The 22,661-nt window shown below is 30.3% G+C and overlaps 1 protein-coding gene across 3 annotated transcripts in view; it reads left to right on the top strand.

Moving 5' to 3' along the window:
• Positions 1-22,661, top strand: part of LOC139519829 (GRAM domain-containing protein 2B-like) — a 71,873-nt gene that overhangs the window by 30,020 nt on the left and 19,192 nt on the right. The window contains exons 1-3 of one of the 3 annotated variants that reach the window (XM_071312107.1): positions 502-612; positions 18,459-18,502; positions 21,883-21,970. In XM_071312107.1, coding sequence (XP_071168208.1) covers positions 18,479-18,502; positions 21,883-21,970 — 112 coding nt within the window. In that variant the 5' untranslated portion in view covers positions 502-612; positions 18,459-18,478. Of the gene's footprint in view, positions 1-501; positions 613-6,534; positions 6,718-18,458; positions 18,503-21,882; positions 21,971-22,661 lie in introns of those variants that run through there. The other 2 variants (XM_071312108.1, XM_071312106.1) reach the window with 2 other exon arrangements.

Below are 22,661 nucleotides of genomic sequence, written 5' to 3'. Positions count from 1 at the left end.
TCTTTTTATGTTAGGATTATTTTACGACATATATACTGTGTGAATATATAATATGTCTATAATATGGCCATAAAGCTTTGGAAATATTGTTCTCCTAGGAATTTAGATTTGTAAATAAAATCAATATTAGAATAAATGTCATGATAAAACATTTATAGACATAAAACATTTAGAATGAACTGACTTATAAATCTATAGACATTTCTGTATATCAAAGTAGATCTTTCTATACTTTTTAATATCATAATTGTCTTTGGGAATTGCTTGCTGCTTTGTAAGTGGATGTACTTTGATCAAGGCTAATTTATCTAGAATTCATAATTTTTTTTTCCAATTCGACGATTGAATATCTTTGTTGTTTTTATCAGAAGTTTCGTAATTTTAAAGGTTTTCCCCCCCAAAAGTTTAGGCCTTTGTTATTAACAATGTTCTCTCACACAATCCAGAGTATTTTATTAGAAATAAATATATAACATTTCAGAGTTACTTCCCTTTCCATTTTGTCTTCCCGTGAAGCAGGAAGAAAAATTCAATTGTATTCAACATGTGTTTAGTCAGGTAAAACAATAAACTCTGAAGAGTATGTTAGTGGAAAACCTGTGCTCAATCAGGGTAACTATTTATTTTGATATTTGTAACTAAATTATTTAGTGATGTCAGAGGGAAATTTTAATTGGTTAAGATAATATGCATTGTTAAATGCGTTGTTATTTTTCTATTCAGGTCACATGTTCCTTTCATGTGAAATTAATTTGTAGGTGTCATCTAAAAATAAATCAAATGAGAAAGAGGCCACTTAGATGTTTAACAGTAATGGACATAAAGCCATATGTTTGTTATAGACTCGGATATTAAAATGTTAAACTTTTTATTTACTGGTTTATGTGCAATTGATGATACACCTTCATGCTTTGAATTTATTCAGACCAATCTTTTAAGCTAATCTAGCCTGAAAAAGGTTACTCAACAAGTTGGATTAGCTATGGCCATCGTCCTAATCTGCTGTCATCAATAAACTTTACACATAAAATTGTTATCTTTAGAACTGTAAACTGCAATGTGAATCGAACTTGGCAAAAATAAAGGTGTTTTATAAGAAATCCACATTTGTTTTCCATGACGTCCATGTAGGTAATTAGCCCTGAAGTACTCTGGAGAAGATACAGATGGGGTAACTATTAGAACCAAAAATCAATGACAGCATGATGGCCAAAAGTAAACAGACGATAGACAACAATTCACTATTTTAAAACACAAAACGAAATAATCCTAAACAAAATCCAGGGTTGAATTAAGACATAGACCTGTACCCAGGAATTTTTTAGAGATGGGGGGTTTCGTTACAATCATAATCAAAGTTATCATTTAATTAGAACATTGACTTCAACATGCAGTGCTTATTTGTTTTCAAAGGGAGGTTGTAATAGAACATTGACTTCAACTGATAATGCAGTGCTTATTTGTTTTTAAGGGGAGTTTGTAAGAACCCGGCCTCAACCCCCCTGGCTACAAGTGCAAAGACAGGTTCTCTTGATGGGTAAATAGTTCCTGCTCCACTTAAGTGGCATTTCCTGTGTTGTTTGTTTTGAGTAAAAACCTATAGTGATAAGTAGCATTTGGGAATGCCTTAAAATGATCTGAAATGAGGAAAAGTGAACAGGATAGCTGTTATAATGACAATTGAAAATATCCATGATCTAAATGTACACACTGAAATAAATAATAAAAAAATGGAGAGCAAATTAACTCTGACATTAGAATTTTAAATTAAAGTATCATACACTTTCTGAAAACTAGAATTTAGGTATCAAATTGTTTTGAAACAGAAAATTTATGTTGAAGGGGTAGGTAAATTGAATTCAATATATTTTAGACTTCTTTTAAAAAATCAATTTACTCTTACCCAAGTTATCCAGGCTATCAGCTATTGCTTGCTATTGTTAAATTATTGTAAGTAATAGATTTATTGACTTTTAAATGGTTTTAAATTCAACTGTTTGAAATTACCGATAACAGTTTAATTTGAAAGTTTGTGTTTTTCAATGGAATTTTATAATCTTGTTTGATAAATACAACCCAAATGCTGTGAAAAATAGGAATATGGAAAGAAAATGAACATGGTGTAGCAAAACTCAAACCAAACTGCATACTTGCTCATCACTACGGCAACTGGCAAGGTTGACCCATGCATGCTACAAGCAATCATCATATTGCTATAATTGAAAACTGCTCCCGCATGATAGCAGATGATAATTTATACAGCACTTTTTGCAAGCCAACTGCATGCATTCTAGACTTAATATTATGTTAGTCACAAGCTTGCAGCATGCTGTAAACAAATCTTTATTTTTGATTACAAGATGCTCGCACCAAGCTAGTAGATGATGATCAGTTTGGAAAGGTTTCACTGTATTACTTTCTGCATGCATACTCAACAAGCTTCAAACAAGTCAATGACTGTAGGAAAGTCTGTACAAGGATTACAAAACTTATTTTGACTGATATAGTGCAACCTGCCTAATCCCATACCTGATGAGTATTCCAACATCCTGCTTTATCCAACACATTTTAAGGGTTTGAAAATATGCCTATTCTTGCAACAAAAACAACCTGAGTATTTTGACACCCTGCTTAATATGATATTTTTTAACACAGGCTACACAGTATAATTATGCAGCAGGGGATTATTCATGATTATCATCTTTCTATCTGTGTTTTTAACCCTGTTGATTAAGATAATTTGATATGCTTATCATATTCATATTGAACATAGAAACGTTGCAGCCAGAAACTAGACAATATCTGTTTCATTAGGATCTATAAAATTAATCAATTATTTTTTACATTATTTTATTATGAAAGGCAACAACTAGACCCTTTAGTTTTATGGCATATGAAGACATTTAAATGCATGTGTGTCTTTATTTAGAATAGTTAATTCAACACCTCTAGAATATTATAAAAATTAGAATGCAGACAATTAATAAAATTAAAGCTATATATGTTTATCAAAGTTGATCACAGAAAGCAAAAAACGAAATTTAGATAAAGGGTTTAACTGATAGCTAGCACTTATAAAATTCCAAGAAAACAGATTTTGCTTGTCATCTTTAAAATGTATTTACTTTTAAAAGTTCTATGGGTATATATTTCTTTAGAATTGTTTTCTCTGAGTTTCATTTGTCATTGAAGAATTTTTTACAAATTATTTTTTTAACATATATGCGCATGTATCAGAATATTGTTGTTTTTAATGATAATTTCTAAAGTAAGTTTATAGATCCATTGAAGAAATGAACTTGAGAATTGTCTTATGGCAAATTCGTTCTCTTATGAGCAATAGTGTCATTATCAATACTTTTTTTTAGCAAACCTTTATTTGTTTCTATTGAATTGGATTTGTATGGTATTATGTACATGACTGCACTAGTGAGTCCAATTGTAAATGTCCAAAGTATCATTATAAAGGAAATTGACATTTTGTTTTGATTTTGATGAAATTAAACCCACAAACCCATAAAATTGAACCTTTTTTGACTTCTGCTTGTATTTTTAAACCAGAAGTAATGTGAAGTTGATATTTCATCCTATAATTAACTTTTTTAAGGATACATTTTATTGGTTAGGAATTCCGTCTTGACAATCTGAAAGTATGTCAGTTTGATAATGATTGGGGTCATGTTCTAATTTGAAATTCATTAGAACCTAACCTTGCCTTTTGGTCTGTGTAATTTCTGTCGGATTGTTTGATAGTTTAAAAAAAAATTGAAGTAAAAAAGTTATGAATGTTACTTTTATACTGTTTGAGGATGTCCAGAAAATAAGAGACATTCCTTAAGGGCATACAATACAGTTACAGGGAAGGTAATGGCGTTGCTAACGTAAAATGTTATTTTCGCGACTTCAAACTATGACATATCGGGAAAAGATGCATTTTTTAACTGATTTTTATCATTCAAACTGATTTAATTTGAAAACAAGTGCATGGACCCCTATTTTTTAAAATAGCAATTTGTTTCATTTTGCAAGGAGATTATGTGACCCAAATTTTATAAAACTGTAAATAGCGCAATTTTTTAAATGTTAATAAACATGCAGCAAAAAATGACGTTTTTCCTCTATTCATTAACATTTGATAAATATAGAGTTATTTCGGAATAAAAATTGCATAATTTTTAATGATACTTATAAAATACAGAAATTACCGATTATTTAACAAAAAACAATTTGTGTTTATCTTTTAAAGAAAAAAAGTTATGTTGTTCTTTCGAAAAAGAAAATACGGACACAAATCTGAATTTTGAGCAAATATACAAAATTTCGACCTCATTTTACTCAAAGAGTAGCACATGAAGGTATATTTTTTATGACATATATGATTTAATCAGGTAAAAAATAGCCTATATGCAAATTTTCATCAACTTGTAAATACAGGTTCAAAACTGTATCGTATGCCCTTAAAATTTTTAAATGAACTTTCCTATTCTTTGTGCAGGGTGTGGCTATTAAGAGTGAGAGAAGATAAATTAATGATACTATTTCATATGATTGTTATCAACATTTATGTGCATGATGATGATGTTAAGTTTACCATTTGATGTTTTTTCACATCCTTTAATTGCTCCTGTTTTTTGAATCCCCTCTTAAAAAATTATGCAACTGCAGAAACAAATCAAATTTGAAATGACAGCTTCTTATACAAGGAGTTAACTTCGTGCAAAGGTGTTGTATTCAATATATAGATTTCTCAGATTATGTAGCTTTTCTGTATGGATTAGAAACACATATTTCAATAACTTACCGGTAATTTAAAATATGCAGGTGACACATGCTTTTCATGGAAAAAATCACATCGAATTTATTTCATGTTTTTTTTAATCCAAGATAGGGGAAACAAAATTTAAAAAAACGTTAAATACAGTTGAAACAGAAACAAATTTATGCAGAAATTTTTTATCAACTTTAATAGCATAAAATACAATCCACAGTCTTTTTGTTAACATACTAATTTTCTATTCATGGCACAATAATGTGGAGTGTTAACATTTGACAAATTAGAGAAGAGTATTGTGTGGACAAACTTTGTGGAACTGAAGAACTTGACTTTTCCTTGTCATACAGGATCATTTGATTAGTTTGAATATGATTTATTTATCTCACAGACCGATGTTATAACAGTTCTGTAATTACATTGGTAATAAAATGAAAGACTGATTCATTGTAACAGTTGTTTGCCTTATGTCCTGTGGCAAATATTTCATTCATAATCAATCAGGAGGAAAACAAATAAACAGGTATACAAAATGTAGGTTCTTCAAGTGGGCTTATAGAGATGAAGGGCATGAAAGGGTAATAAATAGTTGTGTAACAATGGTAGAAGTACCAATTTCTGAGAAAAAAATCTATTTTGGGACCCTTCATAGTTTGCTGTTCAGTGTGAACCATTAGGCTCTGTGTTGAAGGACGTACCTTGACCATTAATGGTTTACTTTTATAAATTGTTACTTGGACGGAGAGTTGTCTCATTGGCACTCATAACACATCTCCCTATATCTATTTACTAGTATTTGTATTTTTTAGAAGTAAATGGCTTACTACTGCATAAAATTTAATATATGATATTAAGAAACATCACAGATATGAAAAACATGAAGCTAAAAGGCCTCACAAACTAGTATGACCCTAGAAAAAAAAACTTAAACTCAGTGAAAATTAACAACTTCTGTAGTAAATTGATGGTAACATTATATATTTTTAGGTCTCCCTTAGGCCAAATAAAAAAGTATGTGTGGTTCCAGTTACATCTGAAAAAAAAAAGTTAGGGTAGGTAGGTAGGTATTTTTTATTTTATGGTTTTTTTTACATTGAGTCTATGGGAGCAACATTCTGACATTAAGATTTCTTAATGAAAAATGACAATAAAATCTTTAGGGTAGGCTATTTTTAAGCCCGGTAGGGTTACTGGAACCACACATATATTTTTATTTGGCCTTAGCAGCAACACTTGATTATTTTGAGTTCATTTTTGAAATCTTATAGCTTTTGTTTATTTGTTTGTATTGGATATACTTTATAGTATAAAGGATTCTCAGATTGTTTGTTGTCTTTGATGGTTGTTAAGTTTATTTGCTTTCTCAAAACCTCCCACACTTTTAGCTATTTCATCATTGATAGGAAAATTTCATGTGATAAATGTCTCTAACAGGTCAAAATTTAGAGTTTTCTTTCCCAGACTGTTTTGGTGTCTCTAAGGTCACTTGATTGTTGTTTCAAAACAACCTTAAAGAATCAATCTTTATTATGTCATTATTTTTGAGATTCCCAAAAGAGACCTTTAAAATCTAAATTTGAAGGCCTGCAATGGTCTCAAGCTGAACTCTAATTAACATTTATGATTTAAAGATAATTTTGATTCACCTCAGTGGTTTCATTTCTAAACCTTATTAATATTTAAATGGCCTTCGTTTATTTTTTATATGTCAATTGATCGTTTTGGTCAAACAAAAACCCTTACTATCAGATTATTGTTAAATAGACACAGCCGTTACCAATGTGCCGAGTTCTACAAGTTTAAAAACTAGTACTATATTCTGACTGGTCGGAACTAAATCAGAAGACTTCCAGAAAGTCTAGGATTAAATGAAATGATATATAAGAGTAAACTGGAAACTGATTTGATCCTGTGTTGATAAAACTGTGATTAATTTCTCGCTTACGGTAAGCGGTGTTGCAAATACAATAATTAGAAGTACATTGTATAGATTTAATTCTATTGATAAAATTATTCGAATAGTGAAAATGAGCAGTCTTATTTTACACTTTAAAGTGTATATATAGCAAAGGATTTATTTTTGCAAGTTGTTGTAGGGGTAGTTGTACAGATTTTAAAACAAAGTGGTAGGGTCAATTTCTCCTGAATTTATTTTGCACCTGGGTCATTTTAAATATCTTTTTCAATCTTAACTTAAATTCACTGTATCACAGATTTTTATGTGTTTAGTCTGTTTAAGTTCTATAAATCTTAAAAAATCAAGATTGTAAATCAGAATTATAAGTTTGCTTTTATTTAAAAAAAATATCAGGGCATATGTTGTATGTTGCTTTAACATGATTAATAAATGGTCAATGAGTGAATTTTTTTACCTCCAATATTTTATTGGTAATTCTATACAAAATAATTTAAATTTGAATGGAAACCATCTTTGGTCAATGGTCCTTCAATTATATTTGATTAAATGGTATTGCAAAGGAATGGCGTGTGTCAGGTCATAAACTGTACCTCAATTTCTGTGTAAAAGTTCAATTGTGAAATACAGGTTGACTTCAACAAAATAGTTAACTTTTTTAATATAATAGACAGGGTTAGTATAGTGTGGGTTCATTATTATTCATTAGATACCAATTTTCGTGGGTTTCATGGGTACAGATCTAGATGAACCACAAATTCAAATGTTCAACGAATAATATATTTTCAATAGTCTTTGTATACAGAGATTGGCAAAACAACGAAATCAAATATCCACGAATGTGCAAACTTTCTGCAACCACGAAAATTGATACCCACGAAAATGAATCCACGGTGAGTAACATAAATTGTCAAAGTTGAGGTAACAAATTTTGATGGATTTTTAGAGTAAAAAAAAAGGCTTGAAGTTTATCATAATCATTGGGCAGGTAATTATAATTTATATTATGATAAAAGTCTAGGAGTTTATGGCTCTTTCAACAATATAAAATATTTATTGTAAATGATTTCTAATAATTATGTTATGTAGATTGAAATGACCATATTACACCTGTAAGGGGTGTCATTACTAATTAATGTTACATTCTATGACATAAAGTGTTCTGTTGGGATTTAAAGTATCTATTTAATTATATGTTTTGCCATTAATTAGTTATTTCTTATTACTTATTTATCAATTGTTGATTGATCTATTGAAATACAATATTTCTTGATGGATAATTGATGGGGAATCGTACATTTATCCAACATTTCATTGGGGGTTTCATTTTGATGGTGGCATTATCTTGATGAATCTTGTTTGACCTTATTAAGATGAGGCATGGTTGTAAAAAGTTGTGTAGACTCAGAAAAATTAAGCCATGGATAAATACAGAAAAAGATCAACATGAAAAGAAAGGTACTGTACTTTGAAAAGAATAGATGTATGTGGGTTTTTTTTTAAAGTCTAGAGGCTATAATACTGTCAGAATGACTTGAATTGATAAATTTAAAAACAATTACTGTAAGCTTATTTAATTGTTAATTTTCCATTTTTGAATGGTGTTTATACAAATTTAAAGATGTGGTATGATTGCCAATGAGACAACTCATCACAAGAGACCAAATGAAACAGAAAATTAACAACTTTGTTGTATGGCCTTCAACAATGTCCAAAGCCCATACCACATTGTCACCGAAATGACAAATGTAAAAAAAAAAAATTACAGAAAACTAATGGCCTGATTTATGTACAAAATATTATGTATGAAAATCAAATATGTTGCACAGCAACAAACAACAACCACTTAATTACAGGCTCTTGACTTGGGACAGGCACATGCAGCCGGGGGTAGTGGATGGGGTAAACTAGTTTCCTGGCGCCAACCCCCTCCCCTTTACCTGGAACGCTCAGAATTACATTTTGTATTTTTAATTAGATTTTACAGAATAATTTTTCAGAATAATTTTTAGGAAGAATATATGTATATTTTGTTTATGGATTGAACTAAAATAAAAAAAATAGAAAAGAATGGCCAGTTAAGAATTTTACCTTGTCAGATTTAGTTAACCAGTAAAATCATCTCAATGTCATGAAAAGCTATTTATCAAGAAAAATATTTTTTAAGGTTAATACTGCTCACTTTCTTGATGAATAAATAGATTTCCTTCTCAATGAGTCAGTTATCAATAAACCTAAAAGTAAAATGACTTACATGAATCAAGATGATTTGAATTTTCATGGTAGTTTTAGCTGCAAGGATACTCAAAGTCCTGGTACATTGTAATTAAAGATTGTACTTTTCAAGTCAAGAGGGGGTGGACAGGATTATGGAAACATTGGAATTAGGGGATGGGAAGTGGGAGTCGGGCTGTCACAGAATAGAAGTTCCTTCATAATATAAGTTCCAAAAGGAAAAAAATATTCTGGAATATTATTTCCACAGGAATAAATATTACAGTATATGTTCCTAACGGAATAAATGGTATAGAATATTTGTTCCAACGGAAATAGATATTATGACAATGTTTATAACAAAGTTTCCATTGGAACTTCTGTTAGATGGAACAAATATACGTTGACAGGGCAAGGGAAGTAGGAGACAGTGGGAATAATGGGAGAAGAGGGAATAAAATGGGATATTCTGGGATTATTTTTTTTACTGATTTTTGAGGTCTGGTAGTAAGAATGGATGGGCATTATGGAGGATGGAAGTGGGAATCGGGGACCCCCTGTTCACTCTATTTGACCACTAAATGATAAGTTCAAATTACTGCTGAAAATATAACTTGTACTATCAATAAATCATTTGGGGGGAAATAAAATTTTGCTATCTTGAAAAAAGTGAATTAAAAGTTATATTTCATTATTATTTGAATTATGATAACAATATTAACTTGAAGCAATTTGTTTGTATCATGTTGTGAACATGCAGTTAATCTGGAGTAAGGTAATCTCAGGTTCCCACAGCTACATACATGAAAGGCGGCTGAGTGAGTGAAACATCCTGACTGAACTCTGACGGTATGAGTGTTAATTTTTTCTGTAACATAAATGCATATGCATATAACTTATATATAGCTAGGTCCTGCCAGGCCTCAAAACATTTCTAGGTACACACATTAGTTTGTCTGTACTCAAGTTAGTTTGTCTGTACTCGAGTAAATTTTGGGTTGTAAACAATACCATATTTCCTTCTGATGAATTTTAACTCATTGTAAATACACTTATCTATTGTTAGGATACTGTTACATTGACGTAATATCATAAAACTTCTTGTATTCATATTTTGTCAATTGGAACACAGTTTTGGAATTTCCTTGTTAAGATGCCAAGGTCACATACATAAACTATAAAAACATTACAAAATTGAAAAGGAGTGTCATTAAAGATCAAAGCCTTTTACATATTTTTTGGCAATTTTTTTAATGTCATTCATTTGTTTTGTTTTTATGCACCAGGTTTAATGTACTAAAGAAAAGTTGTATTCATGTGAAAACTGTTTCACTGAAAAAAAAAGATATTGACCTATAGATCATTGGAGAATCAATGGCCAATTGAAAAATAAAAACTTCAATGAAAAATTTTAAAATGACCCAATCTTTTATACTGATATAAACACTGCCTTTGTTATTGAGGCCCCCAAGGGTGACTGGGGAATAGAAATATGGTCACTTGGTCTTCTCCCGACCGGCAGTATAACGCTTGCCAAAGTGGGGTGTCCGTTTGGCTGTGCAGGATGTAATAAGTTCGCAGTCACGTCTGGTCAGAATGGGCACGTTATGTCCGATGTCTCATGTAAAGAGAGTGCCACGCTCCTTGCACGTTAAGAACCCTTGCAACAACTCTTTGAGGGGTCCGTAGGTGGCCTGTTGCAAGGCAAAATTTCTGTCCCTATCCAATATACTCTCATTTTCCAGTGGCAGTCCAAATTTCCCCGACCATCATCCCAAAATGGCCTCCATTATGACAACCTACCTATTGTATTTATTGTGAACTTGTTTTCGTCCTGAATATGCATGAAATATTTGCCACTGGACGATAAGCAAACAACAATCAATCTATCAATTTGTTATTGAGCGTTAAATTTATAATTCTAGGTTAACGACAATTTATGTTAACATCTCTATATAAATTCCTGTAGTATGAAAGAGGAAATGGCTCATACTTCATAAATAACAATGGATATACATATTTCAGAATTGTTTCCTATTAGAGTGGTATATAAGACAAATTGTTCAATGGTCAGCACTTAGTGATAAAAGCTTTGTTTTTCCCAGAAATCTGTTGGTTTATATGGTGATCAAATTCAAATCAATCATCAGAGATAAATTAGTAATTTCTGATTGAAGTTGAGGACAATTTGTAACTTTGTATGTATGACATGTATAAATTGGATTATTGATGTCCTGGGAAACTGGTTCTAAACTGGTTCTAAACTGGTTCCCTGTATATAACAGCTGTAGGTGGAGACATGCTGGAGATATTTTGATTGATTGGCTTCCGTTTGCTTTAAGAGCCTAATGTGGTAAATATTTCATACATTATTAAAGTTGTGGAAAAATGCAAGATTATAGAAATGAGCAAATTTATTGGGAAATAAGAAGGAATGGCAGAGAGTGCATCATGAACATTTTTATTTCCTTTGAAAAATGTAAAATGACATACTCAGGGCTGGAAATTTAGACTTTTGTAGCCTCCAATTTTGATTGAAGGATTTTTAGCTCATTTCACTCAAAAATACCAATATAGCAAAACAATTTGATAATCCCTTTAGGAGTTATAGCTTTAAATGACAATTTTTGTTATTAATCAACAAACCCTAAAAAATTACCAGGATGCTAAAGTAACCCCAAAAAACTTACCAAGATTCCAAAGTAACCCAAAAAAACTTACCAAGATTCCAAAGTACCCCAAAAAAACTTACCAAGATTCCAAAGTAACCCCAAAAAACATACCAAGATTTCAAAGTAACCCCAAAAAACTTACCAAGATTCCAAAGTAACCCCAAAAAACTTACCAAGATTCCAAAGTAACCCAAAAAACATACCAAGATTCCAAAGTAACCCAAAAAACCATACCAAGATTCCAAAGTAACCCAAAAAACATTACAATTGAAAGGGAGTGATATTATATAGACAAAGCAAAGAATCTTGCCGAGGATCTTTATCTATATCTGTAAGGTTGAAATTAAATAGGAATCCAGAATTAAACTTTTATATAAAAAAAATATATTAACATTTGATTATGTCAAGAAAATTAATCTTTAATCTGTTTCTGTAGCAGATATTTATTGTATATTTTTTTCTAAATCTAACCAGGAAAGATCCTGTTTTAAACTTAAATACATTGTAGATACTAAGATAGTTGCATATTTTTAGTTACCTTGGTATTTTTTTGTACTAAACTTCTTAATTAAGAATTGAAAGCTAAATTAATTTTAAATAGTTAATGATTAGAAATTGTTTTGCAGGAAGGAATCTAAATTGTGTGTAATTAACATTTTTTTTTGCTCTTGCAGTAGCAGCATTCATATGAAAAGACACGTGTCGTAAGTTTGTGTACAACTGTGCAACCTTTTTTTTTATAAACAAACTTCATCAAAGTGTATAATGGCATGCAGATACCTCTCTTATTTAGATTTCTGTTTATTGATATGTTTGGGGAAACCTTGTGTATCCAAATGAGTCTTTCTCCATTATAATTTTATCACCTATACTCGATTGTTTATATGTGACACAAACGTTATATTGGAATTGAGTTATTTCTAAAATGTGTGTAAGGTAAGACATTTGACTAAATACCAGTATCTATAATTAACATGTAGTTGACAAAAACTACAATTCATGTAATTATTCATTCCTTTTTTGTGGGAAAATTTGTTGATTATACATACCCGTAGCCACGGGGTTCGAGGGGTTTGGACGAACCTCACCTTGAAAACAAATAAGCACTGTTAAAGTCAACGTTCTGTTCGAATTGTGACTGTTAAAGTCGAGTTCGTGGGTTCAAATAACCCCCCTTTGGAAATTTCTGGCTATAGGCCTGTTATATAGGGAATCACAGACAGCATGACTGTAGGGAGACCCCTCTTATCAGCAGTCAGTTTTCTATCTGTTTATAAAAAGTTCTTGATCCCGCAATGACTGCTTACAGTCACTGGATTTATTTATGATAGTTCAATACTTACAAATTTTGGTGGTTAAGAATAATTGATGAACTTAAATACTCTATAAAATACAAAAAATAAATTTCTTTGATACGACCATGAAATAGTTATTGAGTTAAGTACAAATGTACTATCAAATAAGAGATTTTTGTTTAACCGCATGAATAATGTGCACCAAACAAATGAATACCCAGTACAATATAAACTTTTGTTTGCCTGATCGGCTTAACTTAAGAAATCCTGCGTGTTGTAAAATTTGCTGATACATTGTAACTATTTTATAATTCCAATTAAGGATGGCTTCCGTGTTTGACTATATGGAGTAAAAACCAGTACATCAGATAGGCTGTTAAACATTAATAAATCAATTTGCTATGTTTAAGCAAGGACGTATAAATAACATATATAATATACTTCCTTGGTTTAAGGTATTATTTACCATCCTCCCAATGTTAGGTTTAAAAAGACATAAAACTAAATTTGATTACCTTTTTATGCCCCACCTACGATAGTAGAGGGGCATTATGTTTTCTTGTCTGTGCCTCCGTTCGTCTGTCCGTTCGTCCGTCCGTTCGTCCGTCCGTTCGTCGTACCGTCTGTGCGTCCGTTCGTCCGTCCGCTTCAGGTTAAAGTTTTTGGTCAAGGTAGTTTTTGAAGAAGTTGAAGTCTAATCAACTTGAAACTTAGTACACATGTTCCCTATGATATGATCTTTCTAATTTTAATTCCAAATTAAAGTTTTGACCCTAATTTCACGGTCCACTGAACATAGAAAATGATAGTGCGAGTGGGGCATCTGTGTACTTGGGACACATTCTTGTTATTTATAATTTTGCTTTTAACTGTAACAAAGGGAACTGCTCTGTAAGAAACATGAATTTGTTTCATATGACAATCAGATTAAGTCTCTATGTACCTTGTAATATTTAAAAAAAAATGATTTCCTGCAATGACCAAAAGGCATACTCATTGACAAAGGTTTGAATATATGAAAGAATTACTGAAAGTATATACTAAAAAAGTATATAAAAAGGATAGAAGTTAAATTGAATGATCATGAAAGATAACATATGTGTTAGTCAATTTCAAAAGGCTTTGGTAGGGATGTTTTTTTTTAAAGCTCCTTTTTTTTTTTTTTTTTTTACAAAATCCTTTTTTTGGTGATTCTTCAGTCAAGTATTGTTAGCCATGTTTACATGCAACGATTAAAAAAGAGGCTATGATATGTTTTCAAACCAAAAATTGAGGTTTTCACCAATTTTCTTTAGACTTGTATACAAAATTGATGAAAAACTGAAATCAAGAATGCACCAAAACACACTTTTGGTCCACAAAAATGTGTAATCACAAAAATAATTGAACGCACATTATTTAAAACTTATTACAAGAAAAATAGGCAGAAATTGTCACAAAATTGTTTCTAATTTACTAAACATTGTCACTTAATCAACAACAAAAAATTAAAAATATAAATTCGATCCTGTTTCCTCATTGATGGAGATTACAAACATTGGACAAAATACTTAATTAAAGGAAGTGATTATATTATGAGAAGTAAATAAAATGAATTAAGTATAACAACAAGGAAATTATCTAAATATGTCCAAAAATAGAAATACAATATTACATTATACAACTACAATGTAGTATAATTGATAATCTGTAGAAATGAAAATCGTTGCAATATTAATAATATAGATGGATATATATATGATCATGGAGATGACATTTCTACCATTGCATGATAACCACACATTATGCAATCATGTCATCACACCCAGCAGACTTTTTATACAACCGGATAGGAGTAACACTCCAATCTGACAGATTCTGATATTGATCTTGCATTTATATTTGTAATGTGCCATTATGTGGCCATGGAACTACATAAATCCAATTTCACTGAATTTATGAAATGGATAATACTTGTTGCAAAAGCATTAAATTATCTAGTTTAACTGGTACATGTAGGTCATTTTATGCAAAAATTTAATAGGTGCCATGTTTCAAACAGTGGCAAACCAAAGGCTCCCATGTCAAATTAACATGTTGTACAGTTGAAATAGAAAGTTTAATTTTTTTGTTGGTCACACTCAATGCTGGCTGAAAATTAATTGTTTTGTAATGATGTTAATTTAATTGTTATGTTACTGTAACATTTTTTTTGTACATTCTTTTTTTGTAATGTGAAAAAAGGAAGAAATTTTGAATTAATTAGAGTTTGACTTATGTTGAAGAACTTATTTTCAATTGTCTTTGTTTATTTGTTTTCTCATATGCCTATTTTTCTCAGAAATATATTATGGATATATAGAAATTATATTGTGTGAAACAACATACTTTGTTAACACACCTGAAAATTATCATTCAGAACTGAAAAAAAGATTAAAATATACATAGGATTTGACTTATATGGTTTGAAAATGACAACAACAAATGGAAGTTTTTAACGACCTTGACTGACTATACAGCCCTTGCACGGTCGGTATTTGAAAATGGCATATTGTTCCTCGTTTATATACTAAAGTTATGAAGGCCTGACTTAGGGACCTTATAAACAAAATCTGCAGCAAAGAAATTATCAGACTGATATGTAATTTTCTGATATATTTATATATATGGTATATAAGCAGATTTTAAGATTAAGAGTTAAATTAAAGAACAGCAGTTAATAATTAGAATGATTGTAACTGTAATATGGCTAGTCATATATTTATTGCTTGATTAGTTTTGGTAGGTCAGTTTATGGAATGATTTTATTTTTTTAAAATTTATATGTAATTATGATTGACAGATCATTAGAATAAGAATTACCAATAGAAACTGTACGTAAGAACATGCTGTTTTCGGTGATAAAAGTGGGGATATATATCAGTATGAGTCTCGAGAATATGATCTGGAAGCTTTTTTTCAAATTAAAAAATTAATTAGGACTGAAAATTTCTGCTTATTTTAAAAAAAAACATGTCAAAATCTTTTGACTCTCAATTTCTGGTACAGACAGTGAGATCTTCTATGACCAGTTTTGTTTGGATGAATTTAATTAGAAATTAAAAATATGAAGCATTTAACTTAGATAGACCATATAAAACTAAAATATAAAGGGCGGGAAAGTAATTTATTTTGTATAAAGCAACAGCACCTATTTCAGTGGAAGAAGCTCGAGAAAATGTGGAAAATCTCATATTGAATTCTTGCAACATATGCATACTTCTGTAAAGTAACTCCTTGTACTATAATATACAGATGTAAGTTTAGAATTAAGGCCTTGGATAAAGTATAAATTTTTTTAAAAATAATTTTATGAAATTAATTAATTATTTAGAAGTTTTATGTCTAGTCTTATATACTCCATTTAGAAAGTAAAGAGCGTCTAAGATTATGTATTTGACACTAGTCTGTTGAAGACATAATATAAAAAAGAAGATGTGGTATGTTTGCCAATGAGACAATTATCCACAAAAGACCAAAATGACACAGACATAAGTTGAGTATTTGATTATTGTTGTGGTTCAGGTTACAGGTTAGATGTAATACCCAGTCTCATTAATGTATACCCATATTGTATTCAAAAATTCATACTTCATATTATATAATTAAAAAGTTTACTGATTGAAATATGATACAAATGTGTGTGTCCATTCTGTCCTGAAATGACCAGGTGAATATTACAAATGGACAGGTAACTCAAGTGGTAACATGTTTAAAACTATTGATATTTTAATTACTGGTCATTGTTGTCTAAATACTATAATTATATATTATTTATTTCCTATTTGATTAACGAATGTCATTATATCCTAGTTAAAATTGTAAGTTTTTCAATTGATTTGTGGAAACTTATTGTAAGTACTAGATTTTCAACTATACAGGGCTTTTGTTTTGGTTAGTAATAAAAAAAACAAAGCATTTCACCAAGTTTTCAAATGGACATTTTTAAAACGGTATAAATTTAAAGTTTAAATTCCATTCATTGGGCTAGCTGTGTTGGATTTAAACTTATTTATGTAAGTAATATATATGCTTTCAAATTTATTGAACTTGATTTTTTTTAAGACTTCTATGTTCAACTTAGCAAAAATAAAGATAAAAACCACCAAACATTAGCATATACTGTTCAGGAATTTTTGTTGGAAAATATCATTGTAATTGAACCCCAAAAGGTAAACAACTGATAATGATTTAAAAGTAATTGAAAACAATTTGAATATTTTTTATTTTAATGTTTTATTTGACTTATTCTAGCAAGTTTCACTGAAATTTTTATAGGTTCCAAACATATCATGAATTTACTTATATATTTGTTTGAAAACCTATCCAACAGAGTATAATTAGTCTTTGCAAATACCTAAGGTGGCAGGCAATATGCATGAGAAATTCGAGTGAAGATGCAATATAAAATTAAGAAGCCATATATGATCTTTTACATTACTCAGACACACATAGAATGAAGGTTTTTAGGATAATCAATGAAGATTCTCTATAATTGAACTTTTCAGTACATGTTTTTAATTTTAAATCTTATATGTTGTACATCTAAATACTAAACTCCATTAGAAAAGCCAATGCATTATTTTATAGAATTTAACTGTCTATCAAATTTTTAATCGTGGTGTTGAAGGATTTGTTCAGCAAGTCTTAGAAATTAGAATTAAATGAATATTTACTTAATGTGCAGGTAGATTTTTGTCCTTTTAAAAAAAGATATAAAAATTTAGATAAATATAGAATAACTTTCCATTGACCAAAATGTATATAAGTGTTTTTACATATGTTTGATTAAGGCTTACAAACAAGTAGAATATGAGGCTATGTATATCTGTTTGGTTCAAGCCTGCTTTGAAACTTTTGAATTCTGGAATGATTTTCTTTTAAGGAGAAAAAATAAATAAAAATTAAGTGATGAAAATATTGATTTACTTCAACTTCCATATATTAAGTTAAAGCCCCACTCTTGATTACAAAACAATTGATACGGAAATAACAAGCCCAAACAAAATCTTACTGAAATTTTGTCAAGTAGATGTAATATACCACTTGAAAACATTTTATAAAGAAGTACATGTACTCTTTTTGTATAAAATACCACTTTTGACAACTTAACTTCTCTTGTAGAAAATTCTTTTTGGAATTGTTATTTAACAATGAAACGTAAGTGAATAAGAATGTGACACCTCTGTTAGTTGATAAAAGAATGGTAATTGAATGTAGTTCGGATAATTTTTAGAAATCTTTTTAGTTGGAAATAAAACAAACTTTTAACTAAGAATTGAAAAATGGTTAAATGTAATTCTAGAATCTTTGCTGTAACCTCAAAGAGACTGAAAGAATTATTCAAAATAACAAATACAAAACCTTATTTCAAATTGTGAGTGTTAAGGTCGAGTTCACGAGTCCAAATACACCCCCCCCCCCTGGAAATTTTTGGCTACGGGCCTGTGTTGTCTGTTATATGGTCAGGTTGTTGTCCCTTTGACACATTCCCCATTTCCATTCTCAATTTTAGAGCTTAAGTAAGGATGTACAGAAAACAATGACCTCATGATTTTTATTATTTTTTACAGGTAGATCTTGGTGGACAGTGATGAGCAAGAAAGATACACACAAGGTAGGTCTTATATTAATTACTGTGCATTCATTTATTTTAGCGGATACCAATTTTCGTGGATTCAGGAAAATGTTCATGTTCATAGATATTTAATTTCATGTTTTTACCCAAATCTGTATACAAGCCTTAACAAAATTTGTCAATTGTTGAGCATTTAATTTGTGATTCACATGAATTGGTATCAAACTAATAAATGTAATAATGAATCCACAGTAATAGTTTACGGATATAGGGGCTTTGCTCATTGTTGAAGGCCGTACGGTGACCGATAGTTGTTAATGTCTGTGTCATTTTGGTCTTTTGTGGATAGTTGTCTCATTGGCAATCATACCACATCTTCTTTTTTATAGATAGACTTCAAGCAGACAGTTACTCACAAACATTGTGAACTTAAAGCATGTTTAAATTCAGGCTTTATAAACATTTTTTTGGAGTTCAATTCAGTTATCAGTTTCATATCATATTAACACGTTCTCTTCCTGATATGCATGTAATATTTGCCACTGAACCTTAAATATCAGTTTATCATCATAGCAGGGATGCCTTTATAAGATATACCAAACTGATTAAGAGCAATCTTATTTAGTCTTTAATGAAATCTGCTGAGTTGAATAAAGTATCAATTTAGACTGATTCAAATGAGGAGCAGAGAAAAAAATATTGATCTTTTGCAATCATTTTTAAATGTGATTAATAGCTGGCTTTTTTACCAAACTTGTTAGGATCCCAGTTGACCTACTCTACGAAATTTCTTATTGCATACATTTTTAGATTTGTTCTTTTCCTGAATTTGCCACTGGGCATTAGGCAGACGACACTCAATCAATTCAATGTTCTACTTTTCAAAAGAGGAAGCAGTCTTAGCTATCATGACTATAGAATATTGTGATAATTCTCACATTGCAGATAAATAAACTATCCGTTTTCCAATAGATAAACAATGGATTGTTTATTATAAGAACTATAGTCATTCTGTTAGTCATATAATATTACTTTTAAATAGTGTCCATTGTCGATGATGCTGTTAGATATAACACTTTTTGTTTTGTGTGTCATGAAATATAAGCGAGAAGTATCCATTGTTTGAAAAACGTGACGTGACGGAAAAATATCTGCAATTTGAAAGGATGAATACTATTCCTTGTTGAGTCGTCAATATTAACATGTAGACAGGAAAAAACTGCTGTGTCTAATGGTGAACAGAAGTCTCAACGGAGATAACAATATTATTGACATTTAAAGAGAAGTCTGCACAGATGAAATTAATGTTTTAAAAGTCACAAAAACTGATAAAGAGCTGGAAACGTATTGACAATTTCTGAAATTTTATAATTTAATGCTGTCTGAAAGCTGAGGACATTTTTTTCCTCTTTTATATGGAATTCCCTATAAAAGTATGTCACTTGTAAAATTGGTAGATAGCTCGAATTGCACATGATTTGTTATAGCAGACATAGAGAATAAAAAGGAACGGAAAGATACAAAAGGGACATTGAAACTCATAAATTGAGAATGTCATGGCAAAAAAACAAATAAATGTCATGTTATATAAATGTTACTGCAGAGGCAGTCGTTTATGTTGCTCAGAGGACCAACTTTCATTGCTTTGTTAATAACCATTTGTATCATATTTTAATTTTATTTTCATCATTGAAATAATCTAATGATATTATAACAATACATTTGTGGTGACTTTTCAAACTGAGAAGTGTTTTAAAATAACTTAATATGAAATCTAGAAAATTGGAATATATTAAAATGGTAGATCTCATTAAAAATTAACATGATTTTAATTAGTTTTCTAGGATAATTAATTTTTTTAGTTTATCAATTAACACTGTCTTTTTGATTATAGAGCGTGAATGGTTTAAATTCAAATTTTGGTTGAAATCATATTATTTCAGAATGTCAGTGAAAACTATTGAAAATACAGATTTGTTTTAAAACTGTTAGTATGAACATCAAGAGAGGCACATTGTCTACATCAAACGCAGCTTATATTATATTTTTGATTGGTAGTGCATTGCTTAATGCCCTGTGGCATATATATATCATGCATGTTCAGGACAAGCAGCTACCGGTATTAGCTTCAGACTTCTGACTAATTTTTATTTGTGAGTTAGCAAGGACAGATAAGCATTATTGGTCAAGTTCAAAGTAGTGTTGCCAATAACATGCAGTAGTTCTGAATATGACAGACAGGTTGCTGACTGAACGCAATCAATGCTTCAATCAAACAGCATGAACATTTTTGAGAACGGGTTAAAAATATAGTTCGGTCTTTCAGAAAAATATTGTATTTATCTTATTTTAGAAATTCCATAGCTTAGGCATACACTGATCTCTTTCATTTAAAAGTCAGCTAAATTGAGCTAACTTAATATAATTCTGTTTATTCAGTCTTTGTCATGTGTTTTTGTAGACAGATTGACTTTTCAAAAACCGACATTATTTGGCCCAAGGTTTTAAATTGACAAAACTAAATGCTTTTGGAGTGTTATATGTACATAATAATTGTGCAGTCCAGCTTTATCAGATTTTCCATAACATTAGGAAGTATTGTATTGGAATTTAAATTGAAGTTTTTTTTTAAAATTGAAGTTAATTTTAGAAACTTTTGTCATGTTTTGATTGAAAGTAGTTCAAAACATTGATTTGTTCTGAATAGGACTGGTTTTAGGTTAAGTTGAATTTGATCATTGAGTTCTGACATAATTTAATTATAATTTTACTACAAAAAAACACTATAAAAGTATTAGGTCAAGAGAAAAAAATCATGAGGACCAACCTATGTTACATATTAAAATGCACAAGACTAGCAAACCTAAAATTAAGTAGAATAGGTAAGATAAGATCCATAGGGATCTACATAAAATAAAAAGTTCACATTAACAAAGATAAAGCAAACTTAAAACCCTACAAGTCAATTTGGAACTTTAATCCAAGAAAAAGAGAGAAACTTAAAACCTTCGATAATATTAAATTTAAGGGACTATACTAGAATAGAGAACTTATTTACAACAAGAATAGAAGATTTACACTTACCATATTACTGGCCTTTGTTTGGTGCTTTTTTTAAGTCTTAAGCCCCTGAGCATCAGGTATTCTTGAGTTTCAGAGAGTTATAATTTACTATCATTTTACTGAATACTTTTCTTCCTTGTGGCTTGCAATTTAAGCACACCTACTCTTGTAGTCTCAAGCTGAAAGTAATTCCTAATGGCACCTTTAATCCCTTTTTGGTATTATTGTAATGGTTGAATGTTGTTTTGTTATTTATTTTTTTCTTTTTATGGAAGGGGTGATAAGGATATTATTAACTATTTTCGTTACAGTTGATAATTCAATTTTCATTTAATTAATCTTTGTTTATGTTTCAGGAAACTTCACCAACTCGCAGGAACTCCAGATATGAAAAGTTTCACAAGTTGTTCAAGTCTGTCCCGCCAGAGGAATCGCCCATTGACTGTAAGTAGAGGGGTGTGTTAGTTATAAATATTGATGTTTGACTTGTACATAGCTATAATATTAGCATTTGTATTTGCATTCAGTACCAGTACATGTAGGAAAATTTCTAAATGTGATAAACGGACTTTTTCCACTGAAATATTATAACCCAAGATTATTAGCTCACCTGGCCTAAAAGGCCATGTGAGCTTTTCTCATCACTTGGCGTCCGTCGTCGTCGTCGTTAACAATTTTTCAAACATCTTCTCCTCTGAAACTACTGAATGGATTTGAATAAAACTTAACATGATTGTTCCTTAGTATATCCTGCACAAAATGTGCGCTTCGATTTTTGATCCGTCAAAAAACATGGCCGCCGTTACTTAAAATAGAACATAGGGGTCAAATGCAGTTTTTGGCTTATATCTCAAAAACGAAAGCATTTAGAGCAAATCTTACATGGGGTAAAAATGTTCATTAGGTCAAGATCTATCAGCCCTGAAATTTTCAGATGAATCAAACAAACCATTGTTGGGTTGCTGCCACTTAATTGGTAATTTTAAGGAAATTTTGCAGTTTTTGGTCATTATCTTGAATATTATTATAGATAAAGATAAACTGTAAACAGCAAAAAAGATCAGCAAAGTAAGATCTACAAATAAGTTAATATGACCAAAATTGTCAATTGACCCCTTAAGGGGTTATTGTCCTT

This window comes from Mytilus edulis, chromosome 4, assembly GCF_963676685.1.
Source record: "Mytilus edulis chromosome 4, xbMytEdul2.2, whole genome shotgun sequence".
Taxonomy (NCBI): Eukaryota; Metazoa; Mollusca; class Bivalvia; order Mytilida; family Mytilidae; genus Mytilus; species Mytilus edulis.
The sequence above is the reverse complement of the archived record's forward strand: the minus strand, read 5'-3'. Positions and strand labels throughout refer to the sequence as shown.